The following is a 19,887-nucleotide window of genomic DNA, read 5'->3' as shown; positions in this document are numbered from 1 at the left end:
CAATGTCTATATAAGCCTACCTGTGTTCATTCTCGATGTGTTTGTCTCTTCATTTTCATGTTTGGCTCTGTAATGCCTAAACATTGAGGAGGTGCTTTTTTGGGTAAGAAAGCTCCGCAGAACAGATGCGACATTTAACCTGCATAAAATGAAAAACATAATTTACACTGCAGGTCACACTGTTGTTTTTCCTATTCTGATAGATTACACTGAAACAAAGACAGACAAACAGTTAAAATATCGAAATGATCCCACACAGCAGAAACTTTCTTTTTCTTTCCTTTCGGGCTCCATTTTGTTATAGAGAGATATGGGGTTTTTTTTTAATCTTTGCGAGAGTATTTTTTTTTTTCTTTTTTGGGGGGCGCGACTCATTCCGTTGAATCCTGAGCGGTTAATCCACTCAGATAGGGCTCTTTGTAATGGGTGTAACCTTTTACATTGAATTCATGTAATAAAAAAATCACCACAGTAAGTCCCAAGATTGTATTTTTGTTTAATATGAGCGTTTTGTAAATATAATACATTAGAATAAACACGTGTTTCGTTAATTGTTAAAGATTGTTCCAGTCATTCATACAGAGCCCAGTTACGCTTTATGTACTCTTTAAACCTAACGTGTGTTGAAGTCCATAAAAGCTTTTTGCGCTTCCTCAAATATTCAGTGCGCATGTTTGAACCGCTACAATAGCGAAACAGGAAGCAGACTGCGTTAAAGGGAACTATCTGGGATGAGTTTGTTTCATTCAGCAGCTCAGGAGCTGGCTGCGCAGTCCGTGCTGCGCACTGCTCAGCTCCGCATCGGCGTTATTAATGTGAGAGCGGAAAAATAAGAAGGAGCTGCGAAGCCTGTGAGTGAGGAGGTTAGTGACAAGTCAAAGAAACTTTAAAACACATTTGTGTGTGTGTGTGTGTGTGTGTGTGTGTGTGTGTGTGTGTGTGTGTGTGTGTGTGTGTGTGTGTGTGTGCGTGCTGTGCAAACAGAAGCATCTCACCCGTTTAGCGTGTGACTCGGAATCACATGTTACAACATCTATACAACAGTTAATGTTTAAAGTGTGACACTTTAATGTTCTCTAGGAATGCAAGTGCCGATATACAACTATACATTGTGACCTTTATACAGAAAATAGTATATGCTACCTTCCATCATAACAGTGGCAATGATCTGACGTGGACATTATGTTTCAGGGGCTGTATAATTTTAAGGCAGCTTAGGATAGCCCCAGCAGTAAAACAATAAAAAGAACAGTAAAAATTAAAACAGTAAAAAGAATCATTGTTAGATCTCAGTGAGCCGTTTTGACTGCACTTTAACCTCATCTCGATTGTTGGTAACAGTGCCACTGTTCAAGCTGAACCCTGTTTGATGCACTTTTCACAATTAGTATGGGAGCAGATCAAAGGAGACATCATATTTTAGGCATCAGTCAACTTCAGGGCATTTTCCACTAAACTGATAGTAAAAGTCATAATGTTCCTTTTTAAATCATGTTTACGTCTGGCTGCTACCAAGCACTTGTATCAAAGATACAAGTGTTCATGTACACAATTGTGTTGTGGCGGTATCAGAACATGTTACACTTGCCTTGATATGTGCTGTGGTGGTTTTGTGTGGAATTTACCCTTTTTTCTCCAGGGGTCATTTGACTGTACTGCATAAAATGATAATCACATCACTGAAAGAAGCCGTCTGCATGTGTATGCAGCATGCTTTTGCAATAATACTTTATTCATTCTTAACATTCTTGGTGTTGTGGAGTAGCTGTTAATTTAGACTAAACAAGGGGATAGTTTCACCCTGTTCCCATGGTTACTTGGTCAAGGTTAAGATATTGTTAGAATGAGTTGATTGAAGTGCTCATGTCCCTGTGAGAGCATTTAAAGTACTTTTGTGCCGCTCAGATTCTAAGAAAGTCCTTTTAGTCTTTTAACTATATCAAAGCCAGCTGGTAGTATATCAACTCATGTAGAACTTGTGGCCTACTTCTAAGTAATCTCTGCTTTCTGTGCATGTTTCCATCTTCCTCTGCACACATGATCCCAATTTTCCAGGAAAAGACTAGACTGTCTGGAGCATCAGGGAAATGTGATGTGGTGATTAAGCTTTAAGGAAAAAGAAGCAGATGATAAAGGGAATAGGATGCCTATTGATAGGATTTACAATACTACTACTACTACTACTAATACTACTACTAATAATAATGCTCTGTACAGCCAAAGATAATAATACAATGTAGACAGAATTGTGGAAACTGTGCTACAGGAAATATATGTGGTACAATGACATATACTGTCCATACTTTCCACATGTAATCGTGTAAAGTATGGCCTCACTTTGGATTTGCTTTATGGTTGCCTTCAGATTAAAGCTGCAAGGCTCCATTTTCTCAATATTATTGGCCATTTATTGTTGTTCATTTTACAGGTCACAACATATTAATATGCTTTGTTTCATTAACAAGTCTGAGAGTTAAACAACCAACATTAAAGGTTTAGCTGATGATCAAAGGAGCTTGCAAAGAAAAGCGTCTGGACTTCTTTAAGTTTACTTGAAGACGTTTCACCTCTCATCCGAGAAGCTTCTTCAGTTCTAAGGTCAAATGGTGGAGAGTCCCAGATATAAACCTAGTGGGAGTATCCCCCCACAGAGGGACAAAAGGACCCCCTGATGATCTTCTAATCGCCTGAGCCAAGGTGTGAAACTGGGTGTGGGTCCCAATCAGCCAGAGTTTCGGGTTTCCCCGAATAATAATAGAGTTCAGCCAGAGTTTCCCCGAAACTCTGGCTGATTGGGACCCACACCCAGTTTCACACCTTGGCTCAGGCGATTAGAAGATCATCGATCGATACTTTTCTCTTTGAATTAATTTCGAACCGACTATGGAGGGAAGTGCAAAAACAAGTGCACAACAGAATCATTCAGCGTGTTTTATGCAATGACATGGTGTTGTCTCACTGGTTCCTGAGAAGTTTTCATCTGAGCCATTTTTCTTATGATGCTAACAAAAACAGCGACTCTAATAATGAGCTGGAACAGCCGCTCGGTCATGTGTTATAGCTTTATTTAGCTGAGAAGTGTTGTTTTTAAAGAGAAGGATGACGATAAGAGAGCTTAGACAACTGTCTGATTTATTACTACACAAACAAGTTTAAGTGTATTTTTTGTCTTCTATCTTTACCTCCTCATGTGTATCTAATTTCTAGCTAATTTTACTCTAGCCTGCCTCGCTATTTCTCTAGATCCAGCACATCTGAGTAGACCCTTGGTCAGGTGTATTCACCCAGGTCGTGGATTGGTTTCAGAGATGGCAGACTCTTTGCCGCCTGCTCTGCTGGAAGCCTGTGTGGTGGTTGGAGCATCCAGTGACAAACTCCAGGAAATCTGCCAGGTTTTTGCCTTAAAATACACTCCGATACACAAATGTTTGACATAAGTAATTTACTATAAACTGATAAAAGGGTGATGGTAATGATAAACAGAAACCTTTACTGGTTATATCAGCAAAGTTCTAGTTTAGGTACAGTATGAGAAAGGACTCTCCTCCCCCTTCCCACCCTCTTAAATCTTTCCCATCTTCTGTCCCACTCAGACCATTAACGATGATGGAACTCTCGAACATCTCCTGTTGGAGCCGGAGGTTCTTTCAGTCTTGGCGCCACCTTTTGTTAGCAGAACACAGGCTGAAAGTGAAATGCTGAGATCACATGGGAAGCTGCGGCGCTCTTTTATCAGGAAAAAGAGAGAACTGCCTCCTTCAGCTGCACCAACACCCAGTCAAGGTCTCGTACATTTGACCCATAAATACACCAGTTGGAACATGAGAAAAAAACACTTTATTATTAAATACAAAACAATTATTGATCTTTAATATCGTATTTCTTAATTTTACCTATCTTACCATAGATTTTTTGTGTCTTGGAGTTTTTATGTCTCTCCAACCAGCTGCCTTTTTGCAGGTGGAGATGAAGCAGGTCGAAGAGGAGGAATAGAAGATGTCAGTGTACCTAAAAACATCGATCTCATGGCTTTACCTCAGCTCTGCTTCCCCGGTAAAAGGTTTTCCATAGCACACACAACGTCACACACAAAGACACACTAAGACGACACACTCACACGTATAGTACATATACAGGGAGTGCAGAATTATTAGGCAAGTTGTATTTTTGAGGAATAATTTTATTATTGAACAACAACCATGTTCTCAATGAACCCAAAAAACTCATTAATATCAAAGCTGAATGTTTCTGGAAGTAGTTTTTAGTTTGTTTTTAGTTTTAGCTATTTTAGGGGGATATCTGTGTGTGCAGGTGACTATTACTGTGCATAATTATTAGGCAACTTAACAAAAAACAAATATATACCCATTTCAATTATTTATTTTTACCAGTGAAACCAATATAACATCTCCACATTCACAAATATACATTTCTGACATTCAAAAACAAAACAAAAACAAATCAGCGACCAATATAGCCACCTTTCTTTGCAAGGACGCTCAAAAGCCTGCCATCCATGGATTCTGTCAGTGTTTTGATCTGTTCACCATCAACATTGCGTGCAGCAGCAACCACAGCCTCCCAGACACTGTTCAGAGAGGTGTACTGTTTTCCCTCCTTGTAAATCTCACATTTGATGATGGACCACAGGTTCTCAATGGGGTTCAGATCAGGTGAACAAGGAGGCCATGTCATTAGTTTTTCTTCTTTTATACCCTTTCTTGCCAGCCACGCTGTGGAGTACTTGGACGCGTGTGATGGAGCATTGTCCTGCATGAAAATCATGTTTTTCTTGAAGGATGCAGACTTCTTCCTGTACCACTGCTTGAAGAAGGTGTCTTCCAGAAACTGGCAGTAGGACTGGGAGTTGAGCTTGACTCCATCCTCAACCCGAAAAGGCCCCACAAGCTCATCTTTGATGATACCAGCCCAAACCAGTACTCCACCTCCACGTTGCTGGCGTCTGAGTCGGACTGGAGCTCTCTGCCCTTTACCAATCCAGCCACGGGCCCATCCATCTGGCCCATCAAGACTCACTCTCATTTCATCAGTCCATAAAACCTTAGAAAAATCAGTCTTGAGATATTTCTTGGCCCAGTCTTGACGTTTCAGCTTGTGTGTCTTGTTCAGTGGTGGTCGTCTTTCAGCCTTTCTTACCTTGGCCATGTCTCTGAGTATTGCACACCTTGTGCTTTTGGGCACTCCAGTGATGTTGCAGCTCTGAAATATGGCCAAACTGGTGGCAAGTGGCATCTTGGCAGCTGCACGCTTGACTTTTCTCAGTTCATGGGCAGTTATTTTGCGCCTTGGTTTTTCCACACGCTTCTTGCGACCCTGTTGACTATTTTGAATGAAACGCTTGATTGTTCGATGATCACGCTTCAGAAGCTTTGCAATTTTGAGACTGCTGCATCCCTCTGCAAGATATCTCACTATTTTTGACTTTTCTGAGCCTGTCAAGTCCTTCTTTTGACCCATTTTGCCAAAGGAAAGGAAGTTGCCTAATAATTATGCACACCTGATATAGGGTGTTGATGTCATTAGACCACACCCCTTCTCATTACAGAGATGCACATCACCTAATATGCTTAATTGGTAGTAGGCTTTCGAGCCTATACAGCTTGGAGTAAGACAACATGCATGAAGAGGTTGATGTGGACAAAATACTCATTTGCCTAATAATTCTGCACTCCCTGTACACATACACAATGTAAGATGAAAGCTCATGTTACTGATGTCCACTGGAACATGGTAATGGCTCTTTTAATGGGGATGAAACATTCAGATGGCGGACATTGGCAAACTTACAACAAACATTTGTATATGGTCTTGAGCATATGCTACTGGCAGGATCAACCAGGTAGCCCCTCGGGCGGCGGCGGTACCGCTGCGTGCGTGTGAGAGCGCTCGCTCGGGGCTACTGAGTCCTGTTGACCAGGGTGAGGCTTTCTGGACGCAAATATGGACCGGGGTGAGGGTTCGTGAAACCGCGTTTGCCAGACAGAGCCCCGTTGACTTTGGGGGAGCAAACTCTGGGTTTGCCTACCCCTCTGACAAGGCCACCGTGGTATCTATCTCACCGAACTTACCCAGGGTGTACCCTGCCTCTCGCCCTATGACAGCTGGGATAGGCTCCAGTGCCCCCCGCGACCCTGAAAAGGATAAGCGGAAGTGAATGAATGGATGGATGGACAAGTGGAGTACAAAAGAAGTAGTAGACCTAAAAACAGTCTACAGCATATGAAAGTCACATCCTTATGAAATAAGGAAAAATCCACCAAAGACCTGACACACGGACTCAGAGATGCATCTGGCCTTTCAGCTGGTCCATCTACTGTTCACTGAAGCCTCATCAGAAATGGTCTCTGTGGAAGGGTGGCTGTTAAGAAGCCTTTCTTCAGGAAAGGAAACAGGGAGAAAAGCCTCAGGTATGTCAAATTACTCAAGAACTGGAGCGAAAATCAGTGGCAACCGCTCTGATAGAGTGAATCTACGGAGGAGAACAGGAGAGAAGTACAACAGTGAGTGTCTACAGGCATCGGTAAAAATGGTGGAGGTGCTTTCGTTGTTTCTAACTGCATGTTATTTTGATCCACCATGCAACACCAGATCACTAGAATAGTACAAACTCTGTTTTTGCCTTATATACTGTATGTCCATTCATGTTTGCATGTTTCAATACATTTCTGCACCTGTTCCCTGTTTTTCTAGCAAAATATAAGGAATGAAGAAATATGGGTGGCTCAAGACTTTTGCACTGTACTGTATATACTGCACCTAAATACCATCAAAAAACACTAACAGTCTTCTCTTAAATATCATTATATTTTAATTATAGAGTTTTTCAGAGATTTTGTACATGTGCCTTCTGGCTGTGTGTGCTGTAGCAGTACTATAATGACACATTGTATTCATCAAACACAGTGTACATGTACATTTCCATTTTTTAACCAGGTGGCCTCCAAGTAACCAGTGAACAGAAAGAGGAACAATTCCACTTCCTGGTTTTCACAGACATCCTTGGCAACAAGACCCATGGAGTAGTAATGCAGTGCTGCCGTCCAATACTGGTACGTATTACTTACACATAATACTGCATATGATAGTATAATAATAATATAAACAGCATGTGTGCAGTGTACTGTAATGTTTCATGAAACTAACAAAGCCCTTAAAAGAAAATAAGTCCCTGCTGGATTATCTGTGTTTCCACAGGAAGGGATGTCTCTCTATCGAAATTGTAGAGGGTCTTCAAAGTGTCCTAAACTCTTCTGTGCCTACAGCATCTGTGTCATATCCAAGCATCCTTACTTCACTGCACTCAAAGACTGTCTTTCATGGTAAGAAATCCGAGAACTGAACCTAATTACTCAGCAAATTAAATTGCTAAGATCAAAAAGGGGTTTTTGTGACATTTTTGACTCTTGAGGTTAAAAGTAGCTGTAAGAAATCTGACTTTCAGAAGTGTGGTTATGGCAGGTTAGAGAACCTTCTTCTCGTCTGACTCTTTCTTTTGATTTGGTAGTCTTTTAATCCAGCTGAGAACCTGCCGATTGTCAGACATGGAAGAGAGAGTGAAGGAGTTTGCAGCCAAACTGACACTTGTGCCAATTCCACCTCCTGGACAGCTGCACTTGGTTTGTGTGTGTTTGTAATCGGCTTAAATAAAGATTTGTCTTTAAGAGACTTCAAAATCTGGAGCTCAGAGTAGGCCAGTGTATCCAGCACAGTGCACTACATTCATATCCACATGTTTTACAGATGTTTACAATACGTCCTCTGACCATCATAATGCCCTCCAGAGAAGACAAGGACCACCCGGTTATAGATTTAGACCTCCACCTGCCGTTCCTTTGCTTCAGGCCACAGCAGCTGCTGCAGGTACCACACACATTGTTTTGTGTTTGTGTTAATCGAACGAGTGGAGACTCACATTCATTTCCACTTCCCTCCCTCTGTTTCTGTTCTTCTGTCTCCCGCCCTGTAGGTGCTGTCTTGTCTCTTGCAGGAGCAGCGGGTGGTGTTATTTTCTGCTGACTGGGCAAGACTCACGCTGATGGCAGAGAGCTTGTTGTTGTTTCTGCAGGTTAGATCAAAATCCACAGCATATCTTCAAGGGTCTAGAGTTAGTATAAGCATGGAGTACTTATTAATTCCATCCTTAAAAAAAAAAAAAGTATTGAGAGTTACAATCAAAGTCTTAAAGGGTCAGTGCCACAGTTAAAAGGAAGGGTGCAGCTGGAAACCTTGGGAATATGGGTATTTCATAAAATTTGCCAAAATGAAATTCCTCTTATCTAAATGAGTGTGTCTGGATGATGGATGTTAATTGGTATTAATGTTACACCAAATTACAGTAAGGGATATAAAAAATGGATAACTCAATTATTAATTTCCCTTTAAGCATTAAAAAAGTCACATATATTAAACTTTAGAGCTTCTGTATAGAAAACCTAAATTATTATGTCTAAAAAGTGCCAACACTAGTGGGCGATGGACCCCCTCAGTCCATAATAAAGCCATCCGCTCCTTAATCTTTGGTCCATTCATTTCTTCCTTGCCTGTCTAATAACTCTTTCAGCCTCTGCTGTGGCAGCACCCATATGTTCCTGTCCTGGCTAAAGGCATGCTGGACTTTCTAATGGCTCCTACAGCCTTTCTTATGGGCTGCCATCTCAGTCATTTTGTAGACGTATCAGCTGTAAGTACATAACCTTCTACTTTAAATTTTCCATTAATTCGTCCACCTCTTGTAAAGGATAAGGTTAAGAAATGGAGTTACCCCCAAGCTCAAATATAATTTAGTAGTTCTATAATTGTTTGAACCTGGTTCATGTTACTGTGTTCTACAGGAAACAGATGATCTGATCTTAATTAACATTGATAATGGAAGTCTCAGCACTTCTACTTTTGATACTGTTAACCTACCGGACATTCCTCCAGTTGCTGCACACTGCTTCACACAGAGGTACTTTATTTTACTGCCAAGAACTGTTAAAGTAAATACTATGCTGTAATACCAGGTAATGATTAAAAAGTCAGAGTCTTACAGTCATGTGAAAACCAAAGTACACCCTCTTTTTATTGTAAGACTTTAAATTTAAGTACATAATTAAAAAACAAATCATCTCATCCTAAGTAGGTCTTGCAGTTATTTAGTTACAACTTCAGATGAACAAGAACATATTACACTGTGTCATCGTTTATTACAAACTAAGCCAAGATCCAGAAGCAGTGAGTAAAAGCTAAGTACACCTTATGATTCAAAAACTTGTAGAACCATCTTTAGCTATTGGGCAGCTAAAGGTTGGCCTCACATTTGACGCTAGAATGCTTCTGTATACAGAGGAGTTCAGCTCAGTGACTGCAAGATGCTCAGTTCCCGTGGGTACAAAATAAGCCCAAAGCATCACCCCTCCACCACCGTGCTTGATCGTTGTTTTAAGGTGTTTGTGCTAATATGCTCAATTTGGTTTTCATTATTAATATTAATCTGCATTATGGTCAAACATTTCCTCTTTGGTCCTTTGTCCAAAGGACACTGTGCCAGAAGCCTTGTGGAGACTGTGCTGCCTTATTTTTCTAAATAGAAAAAGAGTCTTTATATTGAAACCTCTGTTCAGTCTTTTTCTAATTTTGCTGTCATGAACTTTAACATCTAACCTGAGTTTGAGATGCAGCGCTTGAGTTATTGGCACTTTCTTTGAGCACTGCACAATGTGACAATGGGGTGAATTTGCTGGGATGTCAACTCCTGAGAAGATTGGCAACTGTCTTGAAAGTTTTTCACTTATAAATAATCTTTCTTCCTGTAGGATGATGGACTTTAAATTGTTTGGAAATTGCTTTAAACCCTTCTGTGACTGATGGGTAGCAGCAGGCGCTTCTTTAAGATCATTGCTGTTGCCTTTCCTTTAGCATTTTAATAACATACAGCTGAGTACTCCAGACCTGCAAACTGCCAAAACATCTGCTTTTATAGAGATGCTCACATTTGTTGATGATCTTGGAAGTGCATTAGATTAGCAGCAACTGGCTGCTACTTAAGGAGTAAGGGTGTTTTTCACACACTGCTTCTGCATTCTGGATTAGGTAAATAAGTAGCAACATGGTGTAGACCTTGATAAGAACCTGATGAGGGTTTGAGGGTGTACTTTCACTTGACTTGAATTTATTTTGCAGGTGTAAGTTATTGCGAATACATTTTGACTTGGATCAGTGCCACCATGCAAGTTGCACTGACATCAGTGAACAGCGGGCACAGAGGCGAACGTGGCAACGCAGCCTTAACAACGACATCCAGAGGATTGCACTGGAATTAATTGTCAACATTTTCAGGTTCTGAATTTACTGATCAGTCCACTATTGGTGGGAGGCTTCTTTTAAATATGTTAATATTGTTAATATTGTGTTAATATTTTGATGATGTGTATGTGTGTGTGTGTGTAACAGGGATGTGAGCAGTCATCTGAACTATGAACATCGAGTGTTTCACAGTGAAGAGTTCCTGAAAACCAGAGAGCCAGCTGAGCAACTTTTTTATAAGAAGGTAAAAGCTGACTCAGTGCTGCTTTGCTTAGAAGGGCAACAGATCAGCCAGCATCTTTCAACAGACACTGATGCTGGAGAGGTTATGCATCCTTAAAAGAACTGACAGGACTGTGTTGCAGGTGCTGGAGACGCATATCTTCCATTCATTTCTCAAGGATCGTCTCAACAGGAAAATGGATAGCTTTGCACGAATGGAGCTAAGCACTCGTTCTGAGATGCAAAAGTATGTCCATTTTTTTAACCTAATAAGCATCGAGGTAACTGATAATATTAAAAGAGGCACAAATCTGGTTGTCAAACCGCTCTTGGAAAAACTCTGAAACACCACAACCTTCATCAAGTTAGGATCTGTTACAGGGATGTCACGTTTGGCTGTATCCGCGTTACTTACATGTACCTGTTAAACCGGAAAGTAAAAATATATTCAGATATAAATTTATGATGGATATGCTTATTACAAATATATAACTGATTATGTTCAGTATATGACAACTACACTGCTGGTAAATGTTCAGGTGAACACTGCAGCACTCTTTTATCTCTATCCTCCATCCTCTAGGATGAAGGCCATGGTTGAAGCCCCACACAGACCCACCATGCAGCAGATTCAAGCCAGGAGAAAGGGCTCCATCACAGAGATGAGGCTAAGTAAGAGACTGGGCATGAGTCTCCCTAACTTGAGAGAAGATAAGATTATCGGCTTCCAAAGAAACACACCGCTCTCCAAGATCCTCATATCTGACCCCGGTGAGACCCCAGGGGTTAATACCCAGTTAGATATAATACTTGATTGACTGATTTAATGAAGGACACACTGTCAAGACAAAGAAAATCTGTCTAATCTGCCTTCCTCCCCTTTGTGTTTTTTGTCTCTACCAGCACCAAGCACAACTCCAAAACCTATAAAGGTGTTCAAACTTCCAGACTTCCCAGCATCTCTGTCCTTCCACTCTGTCCAAAGTTATTACATTGAGCTCATCCAGCAGCTCGGAAAAGCCATTTTCTCTGTCCAAAGTGAGAACTCTGCCATGCTGGCCAGGTATTCCCTTGTTATTCTTTATACACACCAATATATTATATTATATACACCTATATCTATATTTATGTGCTTCCCGCTGCTTAGAATCAGCTTGCCCTGTGCTTTATTCTTTTATAAAGCTGCGTATTCTTTTATAAAGTTTTTCAGTGCTGTTGCTGACACCAGTGACCTGAGACATGAATAAAATACGTTTTCTCCTGCAGATACTACTACTTGCGTGGTTTAATCAACACACTGTGTTCGCGGCGACTGGACGCACTGAGCGACTTCCAAAACCTCAATAAGACCGACACTGCAATTTTTCCCACTAGCTTGGTCACATGGCTCGTAGATTCGCTGCAAAGAGATGAGAGACAACAAGCTCAAAGGCGGCCTGAACTCAAGAGACTCATCCTCAAGGTCGGTTCACGCACGTTTTCATCGTGGTTGAAGTTCTGCACCTGCTGGTGATGAAGCAGTGATGTTGTCTTTTTTTTCTGCCTTAGGTTAAGACAGACAATGAGAAGCCGCTGGTGGAGCCTGATGACCATGTAAAGAAGTTTCAGCTTCCCTGTAAGCCTCTGTATCAGGAGGAGTTTATGCGATGCGTTCAAGAGTGTAGGATTGTTAGAGATGTGGCGACCATACAGCGTTTATTTGATGCTCTCACTGACAGTAAGTCAAACAGAAAAGCTGTCTTCTGCTTTTTGAAGCTTTCTCTTATGAGCTGTGTGTAACCTCAAGATCCCTCAGAATTAAAACTGTTACGTGTGTATTTGTAATCAGGAGTGCAAGCTAAGGGAACTCACTAAAATGCTGCGGTGCACAATTGGCATGTGAATGTCAAAGACATTTTTCAAGTCATTTTATTAGATGACCTGACAAGATGGACACAGAAGTTACTTACACTAATTATTTTCTCCATTAACGCTCCAGAGTTGCCATTATGATTAACTCAAGCAGCTATCAGATGATCTAGTATAATCCTTTATCTACAGATTACAGCTTAACGAAGAAATTAAGAAGATTAAAAAGATTATGATTCGCATATCTGTCTCAGTTTGAGTCTTTCAGGCCATAGTTTGGGTTTGTACAACCAAGACTAATAGTTTAAGATCATTCTCTTTACTCTTATCAACTGCTGAAATTAAAAACTGTATGCTAATGCATATAAAAAGAAACTCTGTGAACAAACCAAAGCTTCCCATTTATCCGTTTTTTAACTGCTTAGTGATTTCAGGGTTGTGGGGCAGCTGGATGCTGGGCAAGAAGCAATGCTAGCAAAACCCAGGGGGCTAGCAAACAACAACAACAACAACAAAAGAGCTAAAAGGGCAGTAAATATTGGCCTTTAATTCACTCTGTGGTGGAAGAACATGACTCCAAATGCTAACTGTTTCAGTGCTGAGTGTGAAAATTTATTGCTCATGGTGTAGTATTATGCCGGTCGTCTTTAGAACAGCTGTTTTCAGCTGTGCACCAAAGCAGTGGACCTTAGCATGGGTATGTTTTTGGTTTGCCTCATTTATCCACAGCTCTTGGTAAAACTGTGGATAAATGGACAAAGGAAAAAACACTGAAATTTTGGTTTGGATCACTTTAAGATTGTAAGATTGGTTAACTTTGTCTTCTGTATCTCTGTCTGTTTGCATCTAGTTGTGTATGCACACCCCTCTGTCCGAGGTCAGCCAAAGCAGGTGGACCCTGAACTTTTCAGAGTCTTCTACACATTCTGGAAAGAGATGGAAGCTGAAGCACAAGATGTCAACCTGCCCTCTGATGTCATTGACCGACTTGACAATAATGAGTGTGTCTACAAGTTGTCCTCCTGTGTCAAGACTTCCCACGGTGTTGGTAAAATCGCCATGACGCAGAAACGCCTGTTTTTGCTCACTGAAGGACGGTCCGGTTTCTTGGAAATCACAAAGTTCAGAGATATACAGGTCAAGTAGCATCTTTAAGACTATTTTTGATAATTGTGCCTTGTGTGTTCTCATTCTCGTCTGTTAATAAATAAATAATCTCTTACAGGAGGTAAAAATTACCTCAGTTCCCTTTCTGCTCGTTCGTATTCCATCCCTTCGTATCCAGACATCCAGCAGGCCTGAAGTGTTTGAGGCCAACCTAAAAACAGAGACTGAGCTTTGGAACCTCGTGATCAAAGAGATGTGGGCTGGACGCAAGATGGCAGATCAACACAAGGTGCAGAAAACTCAAATGATCTTAAAACAGTTTAACAGATGTGATTTTATTAGACGTACCTTCCCAGTCCACATCTATGTAATGCTGAGGATCGAGGATTTACTGTCCTTCAAGTTGTCAGCCATAGACGTTTGGCTGCTGCTTGCATGCTGTGTCTAAATTATATTTTTTACCTGTCAGCCATAAAAGTCTGATGGGGTATTGTCATCACCGTGCCTGGCGAGTGGGCAGGCGATGTGGACACCCAAGTTTGTTAGTTTGATAACTCAAGAACAAAGGGGGGTAGGACTTTGAATTTGGTTCCACACCTGTATCTACTAAAAATCTCTCATGAGTTTGAATCTCAGTGACGCTGACCTCAAACTTTTCTAAAAATCTTGTAACAACTCAAGAAATAAGTCACCTAACATTTTAAAATTAATACCATAGGTGTATCTACTAGGAGGCTGATGGGTACCACTGGTGGTCGCCAGTATTTTTATAGCTTTTGCTGCAGTGTTACTGATTTAGCTACTCTGTTGGTTTGCCATAACTTTTCTGTTCTTAAGTGCAACCTGCCTTACCCCTTCTTTTAATCCTTTTGTTATTATTTTAGGTTTTTAATCTCACTTTGTGTCTCTAGGACCCTCAGTACATGACTCAGGCTCTGACCAACGTTCTGCTAATAGATGCTGTCACAGGCTGCCTGCAGAATCAGAGATCCATCACTGCTGCTTCAAAGCTGGCTTACTTTGATAAAATCAGACAAGAAGGTCTGGGCTCTCAATTTGTTTTTGTTTTTTTTTACTGTTTCTGTCAAATCGTGTAATTTTGATAAAAGAAAAAATAAATAAATATAGAAGAGTATGTTCAGTATATGCTGTTTATATTTGTTTATCGTGTTCTTGTCTCTGGTCAGTGCCTATGATAGTGCCTAAAACTACCTCAGAGACTCTCAAACACAAGATCAACCCATCATTGGACCTGGCTGAGCCACAGACCGTACATGTGCTGCTTTACACTCCAGGTATCATTGAAATGAGGGGGAGGCTACTTACCTTTACAACAGAATATCACTAAACCTATTTATATTTTGTCAATATCAACATTGGTTATCCATACACACTATTTTGAAGAGGATCTGATATTTGTACAACTATATAAAACAGCTATTACCATGTGATATAGTTATGTAAAAAACTGTGTATGGAAAATGTGAAATAAGCGTTAATTAATGAATTTAAAATCAGTGTTAACTGACTGCTGTTATCCTTTTTTTATGTATTTAGAACACTTTTTCTTATTTTTTGCATGTTTCTTTCTCATTTCAGGTCAGCTGACTGGTACTGGCAAAGTGGGTGATATGAACCCAAAGCTGTGGGTGGCTCTCAGTGGGGGTAAGGTGGTTGTATTTGATGCGGCGAGTTGGTCAATGCTGCAGGACTGTATCCAGCTTGGACAGTCGCAGCTGGTGAGAGGAAGCGTGCTTTTACTATTTGAGCTATGAGCTATTTAATGTATCTCTCCACTGATTTTGTCCATGAAAATGAAACATGCTTATAGATCTCAAACAACATGTGTATAAGGTTTCATGACTGTTTGACTTAGTTATTCATATACTGAAAATGCAATAAGTTTTTGCATTGCTAGATTGTTATAGTACTCAGTGATTCAAACTTTAGACCATCTTGCAATATTATCACAGGTGTAGCCAGAAATATCATGCTGAGTTACAAATACATGGCAAGTGTAAAGCTGGGTCATGTCTGTCCCTTCTGCTGAGAGGAGGTCTGGGACATTTCCACATTAGCTTCACTTTTCAGACCCAGAGGCTACATCCAATTGTTTATCCACAGTCTATGTTTACCACACCATGCAGAGGATGTGAAGGGACACAGGAAGCGTGGTCGATGGACACATTTGTTTTGGTCGAGGGCTTTAGTGCAACATTCAGTTGTTTTCAGTATTGTTGTTCTCTGTATTTAATATTATTCAAAAAGAGCAGGTTTATAGTAATAGAAGTAAAACAGATACCAATATTTCAACATTGTATTGCCTTTGTGTTCTAAGATATAGTGATTTTCATTAAGCTACATGAAAGTTCCCATCACATTTTTACTTTTATCTATTATTATTTAAGATTCTAATTTAAATTCATACTTAATTTGAACATTTGTTTCTTCTCTAATTTCTTATTAGTTTTTACCTTTAGACATATGTAGTGTATTTGATTGAGCTACATACTCATCTTCTTATTTAAACTATTTGTTATTTGTTTGTTCTGCTTAACTGTTGTAAAAAATAGAAATTTGGCAGCTTTGTGATGAATAAAATACATCTTATCTTATCCTCTGTGTAGAACTGTATGATAGGACTGGTCCAGGAGCAGGTGTGGATTGGTTCTCAGGACTCTGTAATCTACATTATCGACACTCACAGCATGTCCAGCAACAAACAGCTGACCGAACACAGACATGAAGTGACTGGCCTCGCAGTGGACGCAAGCAACCAACCCAACAGGTAGAGACGTGTTAATCTGTAGTTCGTACAAAGCACAAAAACCGACACACGTACAAAAATGAGAGCAGTCTTATTACAGTGAGTCTCAATGTGCTAATGAACATGTTGTGATGCTGTATTAAATGAGCCTTCTTTCCCAGCCTGCTGACATACTCCTGCAGCCGCGATGGGATGATCCTGCAATGGGACTCATCCAGTCTTAAAGTGAAGCGGCAGTTTTTACTCAGCTGTGATTATCTCTCCTCCATACAGATCCACAACAGTGCTCTGTGGTGCTGTGAGTACACGCTCTCTCCTCTTTCTCCCTCATTTAATCAATGTTTCTGATTATGTGTATCGGAGTAATGAGTTCTCTCTCAAGAGCTCCATGTCACAGAGCGGGCGTGAGACAGGCAATAACAGAGCAGAGTTGATGGTAATTTACAAATGCAAAAGCAGACTGAGAAAAGCTTACACACAATGAGGGAGATGCTGACAATACATACAGGTGAAGAGGAAACAGGTGGGAGCACAGCTGCCAATCAAAGACATGGCAAGTTAAACCAAACATATTGCACAAGAGACGACGGAGTGTCAAAATAAAACAGGAAGCATAAACACTAAGGCAGAGACTAAGACACACCTGCTTGATCAAGACGAAAGGCTTATAAAAACAGAGACTTAACAGACTTTAAGGGGACACAAAAAGGATGAACACAGGATGAAACACAGAGAGATGACTACAGGGACAGGATGGGACAAACATGGGGATCAGGGCTTAAGATGTAACAACTTGGCAAGACAGGAAAACCATACAGCCATGGAGACAGGACACAGGGAGACCAGACTGGGGAGAAAAAAGGGTAACAAAACACAGAGACAAGACACAGAGACGAGACTAGGACGGAGTGGACACAAAAGGGAACTAACATAAACAAGAACCAAGAATTAACAATATAAATAACAAAAATGCAGCGGTACTAGGGAATACTGAACTCCAGACTCAGTAATACAGAGCTTGAATTTGCATATTTCTTAAATCCAAGGAAGTTTACAATAAGTCCAGAAAAAACAAAACAAAACACTGGGCTGGAGGCCCAGGAGCATGACAGTCCACTTGTTCTCATTGCTTACATACATTGCCCAGAGGTATCTGGGACAATGCCTAACATTTTTTCTTGGTGGTCTAAGTAGATCAATTATGTCTACACATTAAGCCACCTTAAGCCAAATGTGTTTGGATAATGCTTTGAGGATGTGTGTTCGTGCAGGTTGTGGTGACGGCATTGTGGAACTGAAAAAGAGTGGGACACCACAAAGAAAGATAACACTTCATGAGGACCTACGGAGCATGCCCAGTAGTTTCAGCAGCTTCATTTATATACCAGAGGTGACTTTACAATCCTTGCTTATATGTCTGCAAATTAAGAACGCTAGTGGTGATTCATTCTGTCAATCCATGTCTCAGTCAGTAGGTGGCATTCAGTCACAGTGTAGATGCAACAATGTGCCACTGAAATTCAGTTACAGGATTGTTCATGTGTTTTGTGTGTTTGTTTCAGCGGGGACAGCTGTGGACAGGCTGTGCAGACTCAGTAGAGTTGTGTCTCTGGCACACAAACAATCACAGGCATCCATTTAAAATAATCTCCCTGCCTGGAAGTTCAGGGGTCACATGTATGATTCGTGTCAAAGACCAGGTGAGCTGTGATTAGCATGTCAGGTCACGAAATGATCTTGTGTTTGCTGCTTTGTATTGATATTTTTACTATTGTTGTCAGCATGTCTTGTGAGGTTTACACAAACATGTCAACCATTCAGTTATTTTAATCATTCAAAAATTTTCATTTATCCAATGAAACCTTTCATTGATGTCCTTTTGTATTCTTAGATCTGGGTTGGCTGTCATGGAAGGAGTGATGCTGGGGGTCAGTGTAATGGTCAGCTGAGTAGCCAAGTGTTGGTAGTGGACATAGAGAGCCACACGGTAGCAAAGGAGCTGCAGGCCCATTCAGACAGCATTCAGACGCTCTGCTCTGCCGAGGATCGATATGTCCTCAGTGGCTCTGCGTGTCGTGACGGCAAGATCGCCATCTGGAAGGTCGAATAGAGTCCGAAAAAGAAGAAGGATCCAAAGAGATGGAAGAAGAAGAGAAAAAAGAACTACTAGAATTACTATTTTTGACCAGTTTTGTTAGTGTGAAAGCCAATGCATGTCTTAAACCAGCATTATTATTACATTTGTTTTTGTAAAAAAAAAAAAAAGAAAAAGAAAAAGCAGGGTGCAACTCATCTGGCTGAAAAAAGAATGTGTGGAAGAAAAATGACCCTACCTCTCATTTATTCACACCATCAGTAAACACTTTTCTAAAATATTTATGGTTTAAGTCGTTACTCAAGTCGTATTTAAGCGTGACGTTCACTAAATAATGGCAAAATAGACTTTAATGCAAAGTATACCTCTGTGAAAGGAAAAAGTGGAAACTCCTAAAAGGAGTCCACAAAAGAGCTGCAACACTTTTCTTTTTTAATGAAACAGCAAAATATCACAGGAAATGAATTCATATCTCATGTTTGAAGACACATTATCTGTTACTGTACACAGATCATTTGTGATAGTAATACAACAAAGTTGAAAAGGCTGAAGACTAAAAAAGGGGAAAACATTTGTACCAATATTTCAAAAAACCCTAATCTCAAAAAGCCCTTAAACATGGCGTTTTGAGATTTTAATTTTTGCATATTCACAACATGTAAAAAGATTCAATCTGCCACATGATTGTGTGATTTTAAACTTTAATTCATATGCTTCCCATCCTTTAAATATCAGTTCTACGTGGAATTGTTGTCAGTTTATTGGTGTTTTTCAAAAACAACTGAAATCAAATTTCTCTTGGAGAAATTCTTTTGCATACAGTGCTTAACAAATGTATTAGACCACCTCCCAGTGTAAGGTTTATGTCACAGCTGCTGCAAATTAACAGTATTCGTAGTTATCAAAATAATTTTTTATGTTTTTAATCGTCAATACACCAATGTGTGCAAGGTCTTTAATCAAAGTTATATTTGTAATGCCAAAATATCGTTGTTAGTCAAAAATTTGCAAATGTACTGTTTTGCAAAAAATCATTAATTTTGATTTTTGATTAAGATCCTAAATCAAAAAATTATTTTAATTTGAATAGAAGTCCAATGTGCCAGCTCAAATTTGGGTGTAAAAATCCAAATTGTTTATTATTTGCTTAATAAACGATATAATTTTAGTTTAAATTATTTTTTGACAAATTTCTAAAATATCTGTGTGTGCTTGTATTTATGACGGTTGCACTGCATATTAGCTATAAAGACCTCTGCCAAATTAATTTTAAAAGGTTATCCTTAACCATTAAAACTGATAACCCAACATCTGGAGTGAATCACATGTGCAGTGTTAACATTTGTGAAACACACAGTAGGTTGGAAAAGGTCAGCACACATGAAGCATATTTTATTAAAAACCTTGAATTTTGTAATTGATTTGACAGTCATAAAATTCATTATTAATATAAATACAATGCAATCAGTCAAAGATTTGCAAAAACACATCTGTGAAGTTTTGAAATAGTGATTAACCCTTTTGTATTTTGTCAAAATCATTT

General features: G+C 39.9%; 1 protein-coding gene across 1 annotated transcript; it reads left to right on the top strand.

The window, feature by feature from the left end:
• The first annotated feature begins 353 nt into the window (after positions 1-353).
• LOC146377652 (DENN domain-containing protein 3-like) lies at positions 354-19,583 on the top strand. The gene is made up of 28 exons (XM_084943034.1): positions 354-863; positions 3,244-3,392; positions 3,594-3,783; positions 3,961-4,053; positions 6,955-7,070; positions 7,216-7,340; positions 7,526-7,637; positions 7,762-7,881; positions 7,988-8,086; positions 8,582-8,701; positions 8,853-8,968; positions 10,183-10,338; positions 10,453-10,549; positions 10,671-10,774; positions 11,111-11,298; positions 11,431-11,590; positions 11,794-11,989; positions 12,076-12,244; positions 13,226-13,512; positions 13,601-13,771; positions 14,394-14,523; positions 14,670-14,777; positions 15,082-15,221; positions 16,110-16,270; positions 16,411-16,547; positions 17,521-17,639; positions 17,812-17,949; positions 18,141-19,583. The coding sequence occupies exons 2-28, from the start codon at positions 3,309-3,311 to the stop codon at positions 18,357-18,359; spliced, it is 3,855 nt and encodes a 1,284-aa protein (XP_084799160.1). The 5' UTR covers positions 354-863; positions 3,244-3,308; the 3' UTR covers positions 18,360-19,583.
• The last annotated feature ends 304 nt before the right edge of the window (positions 19,584-19,887 follow it).

Source organism: Perissodus microlepis, chromosome 11 (assembly GCF_051167445.1).
Source record: "Perissodus microlepis isolate ML-2025 ecotype Zambia chromosome 11, ASM5116744v1, whole genome shotgun sequence".
NCBI lineage: Eukaryota > Metazoa > Chordata > Actinopteri > Cichliformes > Cichlidae > Perissodus > Perissodus microlepis.
The sequence above is the reverse complement of the archived record's forward strand: the minus strand, read 5'-3'. Positions and strand labels throughout refer to the sequence as shown.

Excerpts from the sequence above, each read along its gene's own strand:
- LOC146377652 (XM_084943034.1), top strand. The coding sequence starts at position 3,309 with ATGGCAGACTCTTTGCCGCCTGCTCTGCTGGAAGCCTGTGTGGTGGTT. Across the intron at positions 7,882-7,987 it reads GGCCACAGCAGCTGCTGCAG|GTGCTGTCTTGTCTCTTGCA; the intron begins GTACCACACACA and ends CCCGCCCTGTAG. Across the intron at positions 10,775-11,110 it reads ACTCGTTCTGAGATGCAAAA|GATGAAGGCCATGGTTGAAG; the intron begins GTATGTCCATTT and ends TCCATCCTCTAG.